The sequence below is a fragment of the Leopardus geoffroyi genome, chromosome E3 (genome assembly GCF_018350155.1).
Source record: "Leopardus geoffroyi isolate Oge1 chromosome E3, O.geoffroyi_Oge1_pat1.0, whole genome shotgun sequence".
NCBI classification, from domain to species: Eukaryota; Metazoa; Chordata; class Mammalia; order Carnivora; family Felidae; genus Leopardus; species Leopardus geoffroyi.
Genome location: NC_059340.1, coordinates 32,027,159 through 32,047,334, shown reverse-complemented (window position 1 = coordinate 32,047,334; position 20,176 = coordinate 32,027,159). Strand labels below are relative to the sequence as shown.

Below are 20,176 nucleotides of genomic sequence, written 5' to 3'. Positions count from 1 at the left end.
CAGGGGCGCCTGGGTGGCTCCGTCAGTTAAGCATCCGACTTTGGCTTGGGTCATGATCTCTCAGTCTGTGAGTTCGAGCCCCGCATCGGGCTCTGGGCTGACAGCTCAGAGCCCGGAGCCTGCTTCGGATTCTGTGTCTCCCTCTCTCTCTGCCCCTCCCCCACTTGTGCTCTGTCTCTCTCTTTCTCTCAAAAATAAATAAAAGGTAAAAAAATAATAATAATACAAAAATGAAAACCAAATCATCATCCAAGACTGTTTATTGAGCCCTTACTTAGTGCCAGGTACCGAGCTACAACAGTGTCCCAAGTCAACAGTTTCCATGGGTGCCTCCTTCCCCTCTGGGGGGACCACGCCCAGTTGATAGTCCCCAGCGGTGGTGTCTTAAATATAATCTCACTTAATCTTCCCACTGACCCAGGTGCTAGGTGCTATCCTTAGTGTTTCCCTCTGACAAGTTAGAGAAATTTGACCGAAGCCCCGTGACCGGTAACGGGCGACTTGGCGGAATCTCAAATCAGGCGGTCTGGCTCCAGGGCAGGGAGACTCCACGCAGGAATGTTTCCTGTTGTTTGAAGTGGCTCCTGCGTTCAACTGAGAGCAAAGCTCGGGACAAAAAGAAATGAGTTAGAAGGTGAAGGAAACAAGCATGATGCAACTTTGCATTCTGTGTCCCGTGACACCTTGAATCATGCCAGAGTGTCGCCCTTCACACTTCATCGCAAGTATCGGTTCTGCGGCTGTCGGTGCCCTGGAGAGGAAGCTTCATGGAAGAGGGTTGTGATAAAATAGCCATGCATACCGTATCACAGGACGCAGCCGCTGCTTGGGGAACGTTGCCCGCCTCCGGTGGGTGGAGGTCAGGGAATCCACTAAACGTTCTACGATGCCCAGGGCAGCCCCCCAAACAGAATGATCTGGCCCCAGATTTCAGTAGTACAGAGGGTGAGAAACTGCTTTAGGATAAACATCCAGAAATGGGATGGCTGTGTTGTATGGTAAGCGTGTGTTTTAGTTTTTTAAAAAGGTTTTATTTTTATCTTATCTTATTTTAGAGAGAGAGAAGGAGCACGCGAGAGCAAGGGAGAGGGGCAGAAGGAGAGGCGGAGAGAATCTTAAGCAGACTCCACGCTCAGCACGGAGCCCGACGCAGGGCTCAATCCCACGAGCCTGGTATCATGACCTGAACCAAAATCAAGGGTCAGACATTCAACCAACTGGGCCACCCAGGCACCCCAGTTGTTATTATTCTTTTTTTTTAAAGTAATCTCTGCACCCAGCGTGGGTCTCCAGCTTACAACCCCGAGATCAAGAGTCCGATGCTCTACCTACTGGGACAGTTCAGGTGCCTTGGGTTTGATTTTATAAGGAAGTACCACAGTGTTTTCTGGAATGGCTGCACAGTTTTGCATTCCAAGTTGCAACGTAGAAGAGGTTTGTTGATGTAAGTCGCTCACCAGGGCTTGGTATCGCTGATATCTAGATCTGTATCTATATCTATACCTTTATCTTTAGCCATTCTAATATGTTTGTAATGATAGCTCACTGTGATTTTAATTTGAATTGCCCTAATGGCTCAGGATACCAAGTATCTTTCCATGTACTTATTGGTTTCTTCACTTAGGTGAAGTGTCTTTTCAAGTCTTTGCCCATTTTAAAATTGGGTTATATGGTTTTTTTTTTAAAGTTTTGTTCATTTATTTATTTAGAAAAATTTTTGATGTTTATTTATTTTAGAGACAGACAGAGCACAAGCTGGGGAGGGGCAGAGAGAGCCAGAGACAGAATCTGAAGCAGGCTGCAGGCTCTGAGCTGTCAGCACAGAGCCTGATGTGGGGCTCGAAACCATGAACTGTACAGATCATGACCTGAGCCGAAGTTGGACACCCAACAGACTGAGCCACCCAGGCGCCCCTAATATTTATTTATTTTTGAGAGAGAGAGAGAGAGAGAGGGAGAGAGAGAGAGAGAGAAATCAGGGGAGGGGCAGACAGAGAGGGAGACACAGATTCTGAAGCAGGCTCCAGGCTCTGACTTGTCAGCACAGAGACCTATGCAGGGCTCAAACTCATGAACTGTGAGATCATGACCTGAGCCAAAGTCAGATGCTTAACCAACTGAGCCACCCATTTTGTATATGATGGCAAAATTCTCTTCTAGTGCATATTTATTCTGTTAATGTGTCTCTCGCACAGCAAAAGTTTTAATCGAAATGAAGTCCAGTTTATCAATATTTCCTTTTATGGACTCATTCTTTTGGTGTGCAGTCTAAGATCTCCTTACCTAGCCTCAGGTCCCAAAGATTTTCTCCTATTTTTTTCCACCACAACTTTTGTAGATTTACATTTTACATTTAAATCTATGGTCCACTTTGAATTAATTTTTGTATCAGGTGTGAGGTTTAGCAATTTCAATGCAATTTATTAAAAAGACTGTCCTTTCAGGGCGCCTGGGTGGCTCAGTCGGTTAAGCATCCAACTTCAGTTCAGGTCGTGATCTCACGGTCTGTGAGTTCGAGCCCTGCGTTGGGCTCTGTGCTGTCAGTTCAGAGCCTGGAGCCTTCTTTGGATTCTGTCTCCCTCTCTTTCTGCCCCTCCCCACTCACGCTCTGAGTCTCAAAATATGAATAAATGTTAAAAAAATTTTTTTTAAAGACTGTCCTTTCTCCACTGAATTTCTTTTAATCAAAAATCAATTGATTATATTTGCATGAATTTATTTCTGGATTCTGGATTCTGTTTCCTTAACATATGTGTTCACCTCTCCATGGTCTTAATTATCATGAGTCTTTTTTTTTTTCTTTTTAATGTTTGTTTCTATTGAGAGACAGGGAGAGACAGAGCATGAACTGGGGAGGTGCAGAGAAAGAGGGAGACACAGAATCCGAAGCAGCCTCCAGGCTCTGAACTGTCAGCACAGAGCCCAACACGGGGCTCAAACCCACGGATGGCGAGATCATGACCTGAACCGAAGTCAGACGTTTAACCGACTGAGCCACCCAGGTGCCCCTTAACTATTGTAAGTCTTAAAATTGGATGGCTTGAGTCTTCCATTTTTCTTTTTCTTTTCTTTTCTTTTTCCTTTTCAAGATTGTTTTAGCTGTTCTAGTTCCTTTGCTTTTTCGTATAATTTTTTGGAATCAGCTTGTTTGTATCTACCAGAAATTCTATTGAGAATTTGCTTGGAATTGCATTGCATGGATAGATCAATTTGGAGAGAACTGACATTTTTACTATGTAAGTCAATCACATACAGGGTATATCTCGTCATTTATTTAGGTCTTCTTTGATTTCTCTCATCAGTGTTTGGTGTTTTTCAACACTCATATCTGTATGTGTTCTGTTAGTTTTCTATGTGATTATTTCATTTTCTTTTTCTTTTTTTTTAGATTTTTTTTTTTTTTTTATGTAATCTCTACACCCAACACGGGGCTCGAACTTACAACCTAGAGATTGAGAGCTATATGCTCTTCCAGTAGAGCCAGCCAGGCGCCCCAAATTATTTCATTTACTTGGTGGGGGGCTGTTGTAAATGTATCATTTTTTGAATTTCAGTTTCCAGTTACATATTTTCAGTACATAGAAGTACAATGGATTTTTGCGTGTTGACCCTGTATCCCATGCTAACCTCGGTTATTCGTTCTGAAATAAGGCTTTTTCGGTAGTTTTCTTGTTTTTTTTCTGCAGGCAATCATGTCATGTGTGAATTGGGAGAGTTTCATTTCTTCCTGTACAATGTATATTATGCCTATTACTTATTTTTCTTGCCCTTCTTTTCTAAGGTACTTACGTTATTATATTTGAAGTAACTTTCTCATAGATAGTGCATAATTGGGTCGTGCTCCACCAACACCAATCTTCCCATTTTCTCAATTTCTGTCTTTAATTGATTTTTTAGACCATTTACGTTTAATATAATTATTAATGTGTTTGGATTTAAGTCTACCACTTTATTATTTGTTTCCTATGTGTTCCCTTTGTCTTTAACTCCTCTGTTTTCCCTTTTCAGCTTGGGTTAAACACTTTGCTAGTATTAAAAAAAAAAAATGGATATCAAGATGACATTGCTCTAGGCGGCAATCAAGCTAGTTGGGTTTAGGGTAAACATTTTTATCCATGTTCTGTGGGTTGTGGTCCCAATATCAGTTCATTCTTTCAAGCTTTGTAATGCTAGTCAGATCTGTCTCATATGTGTGCCACCAAATGGCCAGCATGGGATCTGGACAAGGCATTAGTCTTAATGTTCTCAAAGTCTCTTCAGCATAGAGAAGTTCAGGAAGTCATAAATGACTTTATAGAGTCACTTTGCCTTTCTGTAATATCCTCAGTACTTTCTAGTCCTCTGAGGGCCCCAATCTGACATTTTAGTTATCGCACACTGCCATGTGCTTCTTTGGCTGCACCCACGTTCTGGCCCAAACAGTAAAAGCATTGGAGGGCTCCTCTCTGGTTTGCTAGTACTTAATCTTCTTTTCATCTCCATTTACGGCCGTTATTTACATTTCAGAGTCCTCAAGTAGCTACATTCCATCCAGTTTTATCGTAATAATCAGTGGGAGACACAAGAGTATCCTTACTCCATCTTACCTAGAAACCAGAGCCCTTCATGTAATTTTAGAGAACATCTTGAAGAACTTAAATCAGAACTGGTTATTATTCAAATCTTTAAAAAAAATTTTTTTTAACGTGTATTCATTTTTGACACACAGAGAGAGACAGACGGACAGAGAGTGAGCAGGGGAAGGGCAGAGAGAAGGAGACACAGAATCCAAAGCTGTCAGCCTTGACGCGGGTTCGAACTCACAAACCGTGAGATCATGACCTGAGCCGAAGTCAGACGCTTAACCAACTGATCCACCCAGGCGCCCCAGGTTGTGAATTTTTAAAAATTGTGGTAAATTAAACATAATGTAAATTTACCATCTTAACCGTTTCTCAGTGTACTGTTTAGTGGCATTGAGTACATTCACGTTGCTGTACAATTATTACCACTATCCATCTCCAAACTCTTTTTTTCTTCCCACACTGATGCTCTGCACCCATTAAACGCTAACTTGCCATTCCCCCTTCCCCAAGCCCCTGGCAACCACCCTTCTACTTTCTGACTCTGAGGTTGACGACTCTAGGTGAGTCATATACGGGGAATCATACAGTATTTGTCTTTTTGTGACTGGCCTCTTTCACTTTGCATCACGTCCTCCAAGTTCGAATGTTGCAGCACGTGTCAGAATGTCCTTCCTTTTTAAGGCTGAGGGATATTTCAGTGCATGGATAGACCACATTGTGTTCATCCATTGCAGTCATACTTTCATTTAATTCTTACAACAGACCTCCCAAGAGACACGTGTCTGTAATGAACACAAAGTATGTCCTGCTCAGAGGACCTCAATGCCCTTCTCCTGAACCCTCAGCGGCTAGCTACATCTGACTAGTCACTTGCGTTAGGAGTCCTGGACCCACCCCTGCAGCCAGGTCGACCAGCTGGCAGTGTAGTTTCTGGCTCCTCCTGTAATTTTCAGATGTGGATGAAACCCCACCATCCCCTGTGGCCAACAGCTGTTGTAAAACCCCCACCTCTCGTCCTACAGGGGGTCCTGCCTGGTCTGTGCCCTGCTCACCTCCCTCTGCCCTTTTCCAGGTCCTCCAGCTCACCTGCCTCCTTCCTGACCTTCGGGGCATTGCTTTTGGCCTTTCTGTTCCCGGGAACACTCTCCCCAGGAGGCTTGCACAACTGCCTTCTCTCAATCTGGTGGGTCTCAAACTAAACATTTTATATTCGTTTCCTCCGGGTTCTGTGACAAAGTACCTCAAAAGTGATTGCTTAAAACAACGGAAATTGATGGTCTTGCCATTCTCGAGGCCAGAAGTCCAAAATCAAGGTATTGGCAGGGCCAGGCTCCTTCTGAAGGCTCCGGGGGTGACTCCGTCCTTTCCTCTGCCAGCAACGCCTGGTGTTCCTTGGTTTGTGGACACATTAGTCCCATCTCTGCCTCTGTTTTCACATGGCCTCTTTCCTTTGTGTCTCTGTATCTGTCTCACCTTAGAAAGACGCCGGTTGCTGGATTTAGTGCCTATGCTCATCCAATATGACCTCATCTTAACTTGATCCTATCTGCATAGCCCCTATTTGCAGATAAGGTCACATTCACAGGTGCCAGAGGTTAGGACTTCCATGTATTTTGGGGGGATGCAGTTCAGCCCCTACCACCCGTTTATAACGGTTCCTCTGAGCACAAGTCCTGAAGAAATGTGTTCCTTAACTCTACATAGGGGGCTTGAATGGCCATGAAAAAGGTGCTCCCCAGATCCCCCACTGTGGGGAGCAGGGTTGAACGGTCTCAGCTCAGCTGCTGCCAGTGGTTTATCCTTACAGGGATCCGTACCTGCCCTGGGTTAGTCTGGATACAGCATGGCCTTTCCTACTGGCAGATGCTTAGTTGGTAACACCACTACCTGGAGTCTCGTGGAATGCCTGATCCATGGGCGTGGAATCCCACACAACATGGCATTCACCCAGAGGACTTGCTTCACAGTGAAGGACCACCGGTCATATTATATTCTGTACCATCCAGAAGCAGCCGGTCGCCCACAGAGTTGGAAAGGCCACCTGAAGTCATGGCTGAAATGCCATGTTATATGCAGTCCTCTGCAAGATGGGCTGTCATCCTTCCAGATGCAGGAAATCGGAGACCTCCCGAGGGTGCTGTCCCTGACCGGAAGCATACGTGGGTGCAGGTACCAAGGGAGGGTGTTGCTCAGCACGAGTCACTGGGGGATTTTCTGTTTCCTGTCGCTGCCAGTCTGGGGGTTCTGCAGTGTGGTAGGTCCTGGTCCCCATAGGGCATGCACTGTCAACTGGGAATGCAGCAGAGGTCCGCACAAGCTGTGCCCAGTCACTCTGGACACCTGTGCCCAGACCAATGGGGAGATGGGGAATCACCATCTTCCTGGGGGTGATTGGCCTGGTCCTTGAAAGAGGCACGGGTGCTTGTATGTGATGGGGGAAGGGAGGAATATGTGTGAAACCCAGGGCATCTAGTTGGGGGCCTCCTGGCACTTCCCTGCCCCCCTGAAACTGTGAATGAACACGTGCAGTAAAGTGGGCCCGAGAAAGGTGTGATTCGCTAGGAGTTCACACCTCTTAGGAGCGAAGGTTTGGGCCACATCAGCAGGTGCAACCTCAAGACCAACTGCAGTGACAAAGGCCTTAGTGTGACTTTTTTAATTTTTTTGAGAGACAGAAGGTAGGAGGGTCAGAAGAAGAGAGAGAGAGAGAGGGAGAGAGAGAGAGACTCTCAAGCAATCTCCACACTTAGAGTGGAGACTGATGCAGGGCTCTATCCCATGACCCTGAGATCATGACCTGAGCCTAAATCAGGACTCAGATGCTCAACTGCCTGAGCCACCCAGGTGCCCCAACAAAGGCCTTAGTTTGAACCATGAACTTCCCTCAGGGAGTAAGACCTGTGGAAGTCATGGCGGGCTGCTCCCCAAACATACCCGAGAAGTCCAAGTGTCAGCCATGACAGTGACCTCAGGGATGTGCCCCAAGGGAGCATGCCTGACTGACCGCCCTGGCTGTGTCAGTCACCCTTTTCTTTTCTTTTCTTTTCTTTTCTTTTCTTTTCTTTTCTTTTCTTTTCTTCTTTTCTTTCTTTCTTTCTTTCTTTCTTTCTTTCTTTCTTTCTTTCTTTCTTTCTTTCTTTCTCTAATGTTTATTTATTTTGAGGGGAGCAGAGAGAGAGGGAGACAGAGGATCAAAAGTGGGCTCTGTGCTGACAGCAGAGAGCCCTATGTGGGGCTCGAACTCACCAACTGTGAGATCATGACCTGAGCTGAAGTTGGACGCTTAACTGACGGAGCCACCCAGGCGGCCCCACCAATACTGTCACACTGAGACCAAGCTTTCTGTGCCTGCTTCCAGCCAGGCCTGAGCACGGTAAACGCGTTAGTGCCCTGGGCCCATTTCTACAAGACATGGGATTCCTCTGATGGCCAACTTTGGCTCAAGAACCCTCCAACAGGGGCACCTGGGTGGCTCAAGTTGGTTGAGTATCCGACTTTGGCTCAGGTCATGATCTCACGGTTCATGAATTTGCACCCTGCATCAGGCTTTGTGCTGATGGCTCAGAGCCTGGAACCTGCGTCGGATTCTGTGTCTCTCCCTCTCTCTGCCCACCCCCACTCTCTCTCTCTCTCTCTCAAAAATGAATAAACCCTTATTTAAAAAAGAGAGACAGAGAGAGAGAGAAAGAGAACTCTCCAGCAGACTGGCCAAACCTCTGTGGCCCTTGCATTTCAGGCAGGCTGAGGTCCTTCCTAACCTGACTGCCCTTTCCTCCCCTCTCCTGGTTCCTCCCCTTCCTCTGGCTTCCTCCCTTTATCCTTCACGAGCACGACCCCTCCAGAACCTGTTATGGTCTAATTCCATCATGACTACTGCTTCTGGGAAGACCCCCGCTAACACTGAAATTTCTCTGCACCCCACCCCTGCCCCACTTTTTTTTGGTCTCAGTAGCGTGCTTTTTCCTTGAAAGCACTTGCACAGTCGGATATGCTTCCTCAGATCGTCAATTCCGTTAGGGCAGGAGCTCGTCTACAAGGAACTCACTGTTCTAGCTGGTGCCCAGCACAGAGCCTAGCACATGGTGGGCAGGCGGTCCGTAGCTGTCATATCTGTCGACTGGGAGGCTTTCCTCTGCCTCTCCAATCCCTCAGCGATGTGGACACCCCGGTCAGGATGTTCCGGGGCCTGGGGCTGTTGGTGTTTCAAGTGGGGACATAAAGAGTCACTGGGAGACATCAGCGATTTGCAAAACAAGAAATCACCCTTCCTCCGCACCGTGAGCCTTAGACTGGCAAGCAGGCAGGACACTCTGGAAATCAGAGAAATCAGAGCGAAGCCACTTGGAAAAGTTCTAAAGAGTGGACAGGATGTGGCTCTTATGATAGCCCGGAGGGAAAGCAGGAGTTCAGACGCGCTCCTCTTCAAAGGGAATCTTCCCTGAGAAGGAGCAGCCTTGGCCCTGAATCAAATCAGCCTTTTCATGTCCGCAAGCAAACAAGGCTTCTGAGTGATGTGCCCAGAGCTAAGTGAAGGGAAGAGAAGGAGGGAGGAGCGTCTTTGCATTGGAATCTTCTGGTGCAGCGCTGCTCAGCGGGGTTTCTGGGCTCTGCTTCCTCAGATCCTGGCTCTGAGGGGGGCGGGGGGGATCTCCTCCAGCTCCCCTCAGCGAAGGCCCGCTTCCCCCAGGCTCTGTTTCAGGTTGAAGAAGAAATGAAACCGCCTGGAGTTTGGGGACGCTCTGGTGGGCCAATGGTTCCGGCTAAGTGTTGGCTGTTCCTTTGTGTTCTTTGGGATTTCTTTCGTTTTGGACTGCACTGCGCTAGAAAGGCCTTGTTCAGTAAGAGCAGGTCTCCGGAAGCAGTTTTTAGTGGCAGTTAGGAGACCGCGCTGCGCGGTGGTTAATTCCATGGCTTTGGGGCTCCGTATCAGTCAGGAGAGGTGAGGTCATGTCGCAGTAACAAACACACCCAGATTTCACTCATGCCGTGTGTCTGTCTTAGCTCGGGCCGATGTAACAAAATATCATAGGTGAGGTGGCTTAAACAACAGCCCTTTATTTCTCTCTGGAGGTTGGGGAATCCAAGATCACGGTGCCGCCTGACTTGGCTTCTGGCGACAGCTCTCTTTCTGGCTTGTAGCTGGCCGCCTTCTCACTGCGTCCTCCCGGGGTGTGAGACTGCCTCGAGAGAACGTTCTCTGGTATCTCTTCTTCTAGGGGCACTAATCCCATCACGAGGGCCTCCTCCTCGAGACTTCATCTAAACTTAACCACTTCTCAAAGGCTCCACCTCCAGATACCATCACCCTGGTGGCTAGAGAGCCTACAAACACATTCGGGGCCTTGCCATTCTGTGTGGCAGAGGGAAGGGCGTGTGATGAATCAAGCACAGCCTCTGTGTCTTCTGTTTACATTCCCTTAATCAAAGGAAGTTGCACACGCACGTGTAACTTCACACAGGGGTATGGGAGGTACAGTCTGGCCTTGTACTCAGAAGAAAGAAGCATTTTGTATAACAGCTCTAATGATCCCCAGAGTGTGACAGTCTAGGTGTTGTTGTGAGGGTAGTGTTTTTTTTTTTTTTTTTTAAGTTTATGTATTTATTTTTGGGAGAGAGAGAGACAGACCACGTGTGGGGGAGGAGCAGAGAGAGAGGGAGACACAGAATCTGAAGCAGGCTCCAGCCTTTGAGCCGTCAGCACAGAGCCCCACGCGGGGCTTGAACCCACGAGCCGCGAGATCACGACCCGAGCGGGAAGTCGGACGCTTAATCGACTGAGCCACCCAGATGCCCTGCTGTGAAGGTGTTTTTAAGGTATGACTAACGTTTAAATCAGCACACTTTGAAGGAAGCAGATCACCCTCCATAAGGTGGGTGGGCCTCATATAATCAGTTGAAGGCCTTAACCACAAGGACTGAAGTTTCCCAAGGAAAGAATGTGGCTTCGAGACTGCAACCTAGAAACTCTGCTTGGGTTTTCAGACTGCCTGGCTTGGCCTCTGGATTTTTGACTCAAGACTTTGAGTCTTTCGTGAATTTTCAGCCTGCTCACCTGTCCTGTGGATTTCGGACTTGCCAGCCCCCCAAACTGTGTAAGCCAATTCCTTGAAATATCTATCTATCTCTCTTGGCTTTTCTTGGTTTCAAGCCTGCCAGTTCTTGGACTGGAATTTATACCAACACTGTTGATTCTCCTGGGTCAGCTGTAGATCTTAAAACTTAGAAGCCTCACTAATTGTAAGTCAATTTCTTATAATAAGTCTCTCTGTCTCTGTGTATATATTTATGTATATGTTTGTTTATACACCCACACCCACACACACACACACACATCCTGTTGGTTGTGTTTCTCTGGAGAACCCTAATTCAGGTTTAGATTTTTCTCTCCAAGTGAAAAATCTACTAAAGTCCCTGGAAGAAATTGTGTACTTTTGGTTTGAAGTTGAGAGCTAAAACGGTCAAGGGGCACCTGGGTGGCCCAGTCGGTTAAGCGTCAAACTTCGGCTCAAGTCATGATCTCATGGCTCGTGAGTTCGAGCCCCGCGTCGGGCTCTGTGCTGACAGGTCAGAGCCCGGAGCCTGCCTCGGATTCTGTGTCTCCCTCTCTCTCTGCCCCTCCCCTGCTCACACTCTCTCCCCACCTCTCTCTCAAAAATAAAGAAGCATTAAAAAAAAAAAAGAGCTAAAGTTCAAAGTGTTCTGCTGTGAAAACTTGATCATAGTTTAATAATATAGGGGGAAGAATCTTCTGGTTGGATGGAGTTCTCCTTGCAGAGAGTGCTAATGGCTTTTCAAGTTTGAGGGAGCGTCTCTGCTTTTTCAGAGCTGTAAGGAAGCACAGAAGCTTGGGGCTGACTTGGGAGGTTGGTTTTCCTCCTGTTTTTTTTTTTTTTTTTTTTTTTTTTTTTTCTGTATTTTCCTCCTGTGTAGAGTGAGGTCAGACCCAGCAGTCTTTTGGTGATGTTATCACATCAACAAACTCTATCGGGAAACTTTAAAAAATCCTTATTTTAAATGTTGGTCCACTAAGTCCCTCCGTCACAGTCTTTGAGACCTGGGGGGAATCGTGGAGCTAATCTGGACTCATTTTTCTCAAATTGTGTTCCATGAAACATACATTCCTAAATGTTCATAGGTGGTCCTTGAAAAAAGGGATTCCGTGACCACGTAGGTTTGATAAAGGCAGCGTGCACTCTCTCCCTTGTCGCAAATCCAAATGCTCTTCAATAAAGTTTGAGGTGCTTCTTATACTTGGAAGTAGAGATGTCAAGTAGTCAGTTAGTAGATGGGTCTGGATTTCAGGGGCAAAGTTGTTGCATGTGTAGATTCGGAAGTTAACACATTTAAAACCATGGAAACAAGGGCACCTGGGTGGCTCGGTCGGTTAAGCATCCAGCTCTTGGTTTCGGCTCAGGTCATGATTTCACGGTTGGTGGGTTTCAGCCCTATATCGGACTCTGCTCTGATAACGTAGTGCCTGCTCGAGATTCTCTCTCTCCTCTCTCTCTCAAAAATAAATATTAAACATTTTAAACATTAAAAAAAAAAAAACCCACTCACAGAGAAGCAGATGAGGGTTTGGCAGGAATAGGAGGCGTGAGGTCTGGAGGTGCTGCAGCTTTCTTGTGACCATGAGGTGAGGGCCCAAGAATTGAGGCAAGACCCACAAGATGGCATTGCTGAACCAAGTGACAGAGAGAAACCAGATACTAAGACAAAACTCAAGCTACTAGAGCCGATTCTACCTCTGGATTTCTCAGCTGGACGCCGATAAATTCCTTTTTGAGTTTTTATGTGATTTTATGTGATTTCACTGTGTCCTGACTAGTATGACATCTCCCAACCTCTTTTGCACACTTATCTCTGTTTCCTCCTAGTCTCTGTTTCCCCATCTCCTTACCTGTCCTGCAGGTGGACCAACTGACCCCGAGATGTCAGAATTAACTAGTCGCTCCCCTCTTGAGGAGCAAAGGAGAGGGCACGCCTTCCCCCAGTCTGTGTCTGTTGTCATTTCAGACATGAGTGGAGCGATCAGCTAAAAATCGGTTAATGTGGCTAAAGATTTTATTTTTAGTTTTAGATTGCTAGCCGCCGACCCAAACTGACTCTGCGAACCCAAGCTGCAAGGGGAGTTTATTGGAAGGATCACAGGCTTCCCCCCACAGGATCAAAGGCAGAGCTGGACACACTGCACAGCAGCCTTGGGGAAGCGGAGTGAGGGGGGGTGGTGCGTGTCCTAGGGAGTCTCAGCAGGTTTTCATCAAAACCCTTTCCGGGCTGACCCACCGCCTTGGTGCTTTCTCTGTTCAAGCTTGGAATGACTGGAGAGAGAACATGTTCTAAGGACAAAGGCGTGACACAAGATGAGCCTCTTGGCCCTGGTTCCCAGGAGCCCAGCCTGCACATCGGAGAAGCTTGGTGGCCCGCCAGGAAGGGTCTGCCAGATCTCTCTGCGGGTGGAGCTGTCCCTGGGCTTCTCGAAGCGAAGCCGAGAGGCTCGCAGGTGGTTAAGAACAACCTGTGCAGGCCTTCCCTGCTCAGTGGGAGCCCAGTGGGGGCTGGGAGATGCTTCCCTTGGTGCTTTTGGCTTTCAGGACTCACGGTGGCCCAGATGCTGCCCATCAGGGGTCTCTCTGACATCTTTAATCTTTATCCCTTTTCCCTTGGTCCAGGCTGTTCATGCCTTTTGCTCTACCTTCTTTCCTTTTCCAAAAGCCCCTCCTTCTACAGACTGAATGTTTGTGTCTCCCCTCCCCCGGCCCCCCATTCATGTTGAAACCTAATCATCAATGTGATGGTACTGGGAGGTGGGGTAAGTTTATTTATTTTGAGACAGAGAGAGAGTGGGGGACAGGCCGAGAGAGAGAGGGAGAGAGACAGAATTCCAAGCAGGCTCTGCACTGCCCAACATAGAGCCCGATGCGGGGCTGGAACTCACGAACTGTGAGATCATGACCTGAGCCGAAACCAAGAGTCACATGCTTAATCGACTGAGCCACCCAGGCACCCCTGATTAGTGTCCGTGTAAAAGAGACTCTAGAGAAATCTCTTGCTTCTTCCATGCTGGAGGATTGTGGCCAGTTTAGCTTTTCCCTTAGATTTCCCTATTTCTGCCCGAATTCTGGGATTCTCCCTAGGTTCAGGAAGCGGGCTCTCACCAGGTGCTGAATCTGTGAGAACTGCATTTCTGTTTTCCGTAACAGAACTGTATTCTGCAGTATTCTGTACAGAGCGGCCTGAATGAACTAAGACACCATCCTTTAAAAAAGCGATTCTTGGGGCGCCTGGGTGGCGCAGTCGGTTAAGCGTCCGACTTCGGCCAGGTCACGATCTCGCGGTCCGTGGGTTCGAGCCCCGCGTCGGGCTCTGGGCTGATGGCTCGGAGCCTGGAGCCTGTTTCCGATTCTGTGTCTCCCTCTCTCTCTGCCCCTCCCCCGTTCGTGCTCTGTCTCTCTCTGTCCCAAAAATAAATAAAAATAAATAAATAAATAAATAAAAAATAAAAAAGCGATTCTTATTTAAAGAATGATTCTTCCAAAAGAATGATTCAAACAGTACCAACGATTTTTGAACGAAAGCGAAGTCTTTTTCCCAGCCTATACTTCCTGTCTCTTGCCAGTAATTGCGATCAGTTTTCTGGGTATCTTTCCAGACGTATCTTGTGTCTATACCTCTATATAGCTTCTATATTTTACTCTGTCCACCTGCTGTCAGCAGAACGCATGACACACCTGCTCAGTAACTTGGATTTTCCACTCAGTGATGTAGTGTTCGTATCAGAACGCATCTAGCGCATTCTTTTGGACGGCTGTGTAGTATTCCACTGTGAGGCCCCCACCGACGGACAGGCTTTCGTGAATACAAATGACGTGGCAGCGAACATCCTTCTGCACCTGATGTCAGGCCCCTGAGCGAGCCCATCTGTCACAAACAACAGTGCCTTCCTTCCCCAGAGTTATCACAGCTTTGGTCGCCCCGAGGCATCGCCCACACTGACTGCTTCCCTTTCTCCCCACTCGTTGAAGACTTACCATATGACTTCCGCCCATGGATATCCTCAGAGGACACTGGTGACCCCGTGCCTTGGTGTGTCAGCTCCGGCTTTTCTGTAGGATTTGACCTCACTGCCTGTCCCGTTCTCAAAGTCTCCTTGCTTGGCTCCTACGGCGGGTGATCTTTGTCCTCCTAGCTTCTCCGTGTGTGCTGTTCCTGTGACCTTTGTCTGCCTTATTGTCTGGCGGGAGCTGGATGGAATGGAACTTGCTGGGTCAGTCCTTGGCCCACCCAGGCGTCACGTGTGTTTACCTCACTGCCTGGACCCCACAGGAATATGGGGTTTTGATCAGTATCTGAATTCACGCTCTCTTTTAGGCTCCAACCCTTCATTTAAAAAAAAAAAAAAGGGTTGTTCTTAATTCCTGCATTTTATGTTATAATCACTTATTTATTTTAATTTTTTTTAATGTTTATTTATTTTTGAGAGAAAGAGAGAGACAGAGTGCGAGACGGGGAGGGGCAGAGAGAGAGGGAAACACAGAATCTGAAGCGGGCACCAGGCTCCGAGCTGTCAGCGCAGAGCCCGATGTGGGGCTCGAACTCAAGAACTGTGAGATCACGACTTGAGCCGAAGTGGGAGGCTTAACTGACTGCGCCACCCAGGCGCCCCTATTATCACTGTTTTAATATTTATTATGTACCATTTAAAAAAATATTGGGGCGCCTGGGTGGCGCAGTCGGTTAAGCGTCCAACTTCAGCCAGGTCACGATCTCGCGGTCCGTGAGTTCGAGCCCCGTGTCAGGCTCCGGGCTGATGGCTCAGAGCCTGGAGCCTGCTTCCGATTCTGTGTCTCCCTCTCTCTCTGCCCCTCCCCCGTTCATGCTCTGTCTCTCTCTGTCTCAAAAATAAATAAATGTTAAAAAAAAATATATGAAAAGGTGTCAAGAATAACAAAGAATAAGGGTACCTGCGTGGCGCAGTCGGTTAAGCATCTGACTCTTGGTTTCAGCTCAGGTCAAGATCTCACGGTTTTGTGGGTTCGAGCTCCACGTGGGGTGGGGTGGGGGGGTGCACTTCGCTGGCCGCTTGGAGCCTGCTTGGGATTCTCTCCCTTGTTCCCTCTCTCTCTGCCCCTTCCCCACTCGCTCTCTGTCTCTCTCAAAATAAACACATTAAAAAAAAAAAAGAATAACAAATAATACAACAAAAGAATTCCCCAGCAGCTAACAATGTATCCACCACTGGGCTTAATAAAAATGTGAGTCTCTTTTGTATCCTCCCTGTACCCCAGAGATAATTACCGTACTGGATCTGGAGTTTGTCATTTTCTTGCATTTTAATCGAGTCCTGAATTTCTGGCTGACCTCTCCGGATATCTCTCCATGGGTATCCTACTCAGTATGGCTAAAAGCAAATGCAAATGCATTTAGATTAAGAGGAAAATGCGCCCTATCTATCATCGATCTTCAGAAACCCTTCCAGAAAGATTTATATCAGCGGTCGATCCAACGGCACGACACGGCAGCAGGCCTGTTTGCAACCTCTCTGGTACATCAACGCGTTGACTTTTTCTGGATGCCAGGACTATGGATAACTTTTCTGTTTGCTCATTTGCATTTCCTAAGTTTTCGACAGCGCTGTGTGGCCTATGTTACCGCTACAGCTCTCGTTACTCCTGCTACCCCAAACTTTTCTTCCCCTCAACCCTGTTCCCAACTTCGCTTTTAGCCTAGACGTCCCTGTTTCTGTTGGAATTCTGGAATTCTTCACGGGTTGGAAATGTGGTAGCCGAGCTTGACTCCTTTTTCCCTTTTTCACAGGCCATCAGCTTTTACTACGCTCCATGGTTGAGTGGATTTCTATTCCCCCCACCCTGCCGTTAGATTTTAAGTTCTTTTTTTTTTTTTTTTTAATTTTTTTTTCAACGTTTATTTATTTTTGGGACAGAGAGAGAGCATGAACGGGGGAGGGGCAGAGAGAGAGGGAGACACAGAATCGGAAACAGGCTCCAGGCTCTGAGCCATCCACACGGAGCCCGACGCGGGGCTCGAACTCACGGACCGCGAGGTGGTGACCTGGCTGAAGTCGGACGCTTCACCGACTGCGCCACCCAGGCGCCCCAGATTTTAAGTTCTTAAGGGGCACAGACCTCATCTCATCTATCTCCCTGGGGCCGATCACACAGCACAGCTCTTCAACAGATGGGCCCAAAACGGTTTTCAAACCTTTCTGCCTGACGCCTCAGGCTTGCCTGCGTCTTGCAACTGTCACCTGGCTTATTTATAGACATTTCCTCTATAAATAAGCAGTTTCTGTTTCAGGTCTGGTTTGTCCTTGGTATTTCCACTCCACCTCTTGCCCCACCCCTAGGTCTCAAACTTAGAATCCGGAATTGGAGCTGGTATTCAAATCCTTCACCACATTCCGGGGAGATAGCCCCCGCAAGAACTAAGGCATCGTGGTGAAGTTCTTTTTCACCCTCGACACCCTAGCTGCTGTCGTTAACGTTTGCTGCGGACTTCTTGACGAGATTTTACTTGTCCTTCCATGCTGTTCGCTCTGAGGTTTGCTTCTTTCTTTTTGCGATCCAGCTCCGGATGGCTCAGCCGTGCTTCCAAAATGAATATTTTGACAGGTTGCTTCACGTTTGCAAACCTTGTCACCTTCGATGTCTTAATACCCCTCCCTTACCATGTCAGCGATATTGCAACGCAAGTAAGTAGTTCCGCTTAAACAATTAATTCATTCGTGTCAAGGAGTTTCTCTACGTCGGCTCTTTACTCAAAGAATAAACGTTACAGGAAAGATGGTGAGATCTTCTGAATCAAAAAGTGCAAGGAAACAAGGCGAGCGTTTAACTGCCAAGCGGAGCCAAGTAATTATTCAGAAGTGAACTCAGTTTTATTTGGCACCGTTAGCAACAGAGGTTTTACCGACTCTTGTAATTGTTATTTAGAATCTACAAATCCGTGCTGAGGAATTAGGGGGATGGGAGGACAGATCACCTTTGCTTGATGTGGATATCCCGTTGTCAGTTCATTATCTCTCTGATACTGTTTTAATGCAGTGAAAGGAACAAATACAATTCTCTGGACCTGTCTGGGCCTGAGCTTGACAGTTTCTTTGACGGTTTTCGTGTTGATGTTCTTGCTAAGGAAGATGAGCTCTGAACCATCAAAGGACGCATTGAAAAACACAGGTTGGTTTGATGGTCTGTCTTTGAAATCTATTTCCAAGAGCTGGCTATTGTGAATTTCAGTTCCTCGTCCTTTTTTCATGTTGAGTATTTCGTTTGGTTAGAGTCCTCTTGAGTGTGTTAGAGGACAGTTATGTTAAACGAACTTTTGGCGTTTTCGGTGTTTGTATCTTCTCTGGAGGTACCCTACAATGTCAGCCTTCCCCCACAATCTTCCCTTGGTAATTACTCTTTTGAAGTACTAAGGTTTTCTTGGCAAACATCCAGCTCTTTGACCAAAGTTCGCACCTTGACTGGATGTGCAGAAACTGCTAGCCAGGTTGACGACCATCAGGAAAAATGTATTTGGCAAGATCCCTGGCCATATTTTTAATACAAATGTTAAGTGCTATTTGCTTGGGTGAACATTTTGCTGCCCAAACGATGCTAGAAATGAATAATAACCGGGTGTCGTTAGATTGTTTGAGGAGTCATTTCAAAGATTATTATCTTTATTAGGCGGTAGAGAAGCGGCCTCAGAGAAATGAATGCTCTACTTAAGGGCTTTTTAAGAAAAAAATATTTCTGTAGCACCTTTGTCTGTGATCTGATCCCCAAACACTTTGCAGCCATTGGCTTATTTGCTTATGCACTTATTTTCCGTCCATAATCTGTAAAGCCCTCACCTCATTTGCTTCCTAGTGCAGTGAAGAGAGTTGGATGGCTGTTTTACATAATTTATTCATTTTTTTATTTTCCCCCCTTCCCCCCCTTCCCGCCGGGGTCTGAGAGACAGGTGGGGAGTGACTTTAAGTAGAACATTTTGGGAGATGGAGTTATTCTGTGGCAGCTTGGAGAAGTAGTGAAACTTGCCTTCACAGGCATATAAATGGGGACATAATAGAAACTCCTACCTTACGTGATCATGAAAGATTCATGATAAAAAAATTTGATATGCTACCAAGTGCTTTGTAAGAGAAGCATCTTTACTTTGAATTCTGAAGTGTGGCCCAAAGGCTGGGTTTGGTGTGCCAGAACATATGGTAATTTGTCACCTTCCATGTGTCAAGTGGGGCCTCAGTGCCTCCAAGGGCCAAGTGGGTACCCAGTGAATGCAGTGGGCCAGGTGGAGACTTCAGCCGTGGATGCCCTTCTGAAGGAGACTGGTGCTCTTGACTCTGGCCATTTGTTTCCATGGAGGAATGTTAGCTCCAAGTTGCCACGTTTTATTGTTGTTGTTGTTTTAAAGAGACCAATCCCCTAGATTTGCATGTGACACCTCTGGAATTTTTTAAACTCTTTTAGAAATTATTTATTTATTAAAAACGGTTTTAATGTTTACTTATTGTTGAGGGAGAGAGAGAGAGGGAGGGGGGGAGGAAGAGAGAGAGAGAGAGGCGGGGAGGGGAGGGAGAGAGAGGACATGAGCGGGCGAGGGGCAGAGAGATAGGGGGAGACACGGAATCGGAAGCAGGCTCCAGGCTCTGAGCTGTCAGCCCAGAGCCCGACGCGGGGCTCGAACCCACCGACCGTAAGATCATAGCCTGAGCCGAATTTGGACACTCAACCGACTCAGCCACCTGGCACCCCACCCACCTTGTAAAAAACATCTCTTGATTTCTAAACGTGGGCCAACAGAACATGTAAGCAAACACTTGAAAACACCGTGTGGCCTAAACAGACTCTGTCTCCAAACCCACTGTGGCCCGTCGGTTCGTGACTTCTGGTGCAAACATACTCACTTGTTTTGTAGATCTGTCTGCATTGCTTTGAGCCCTAATGTGTGTTGCTGAGACTGTCGTGACCCACCTGTCAACCACCTGGGGAGTTCAGGTTAACGGTTCTGTTTCCGCATCCCCAGGATCGGCTCTCCGGAACGAGGCAGAGGCTGACCAACCCGAGAGCCGTGAGAGCAGGACTGGAGCGAAAGTACTCCTCTCGAGGGGCCTGGAGTACACAGTCGAAGAATGTACCTGTGAAGACTGTGTCAAGAACAAATCCAAGGTCGATTCTGACCATTCCTTTCCGCTCCCGGCTATGGAGGAAGGTGCAACCATTCTCGTCACCACGAAAACAAATGACTACTGCAATAGCCTGGTAGCTAGTGTCACAGAGATGGAAAGATCCATTTTTACCAGATAATTGACCGTGTCGCTTGGTATCGAGCTGCTTTGAGCATCTTTTGTCAGAAGGCAGAAGGGCGATGTATCCCATCTCTTTAGGATGATTGTATGTGTCAGTTGCCGATAGAGCTTTTTTGGTCCTGTAATTCCAGCAAATCGTTATGTTGGTTATACTTCCCTACTTCATTGTTGGGAGCCTAACTGCGTAAATTTCCTTGGTTTTATGATTAAATTCTTGACTCACTGAAAAAAAGCACTGCAGTGTGTAAATCGCATAGTCACACATTTCTCTGGTAGCCACCTTCTCTCCTAGACC

General features: G+C 47.1%; 1 protein-coding gene and 1 long non-coding RNA gene across 4 annotated transcripts in view; one reads left to right on the top strand and one right to left on the bottom strand.

Moving 5' to 3' along the window:
• Window positions 1-20,113, top strand: part of TNFRSF17 (TNF receptor superfamily member 17) — a 33,070-nt gene extending 12,957 nt beyond the window's left edge. Inside the window, exons 1-4 of one of the 3 annotated variants that reach the window (XM_045460745.1) lie at window positions 6,585-6,734; window positions 9,253-9,307; window positions 17,630-17,761; window positions 19,599-20,113. In XM_045460745.1, coding sequence (XP_045316701.1) covers window positions 6,615-6,734; window positions 9,253-9,307; window positions 17,630-17,761; window positions 19,599-19,879 — 588 coding nt within the window. In that variant the 5' untranslated portion in view covers window positions 6,585-6,614 and the 3' untranslated portion in view covers window positions 19,880-20,113. Of the gene's footprint in view, window positions 1-6,584; window positions 6,735-9,252; window positions 9,308-16,960; window positions 17,278-17,629; window positions 17,762-19,598 lie in introns of those variants that run through there. The other 2 variants (XM_045460746.1, XM_045460747.1) reach the window with 2 other exon arrangements.
• Window positions 243-19,651, bottom strand: LOC123589104. The gene is made up of 3 exons (XR_006708165.1): window positions 19,547-19,651; window positions 14,597-14,945; window positions 243-606 (listed from the first exon to the last, which is right to left on the bottom strand). It is a non-coding gene; the product is annotated as an uncharacterized LOC123589104 (long non-coding RNA).
• Window positions 20,114-20,176: the final 63 nt, after the last annotated feature.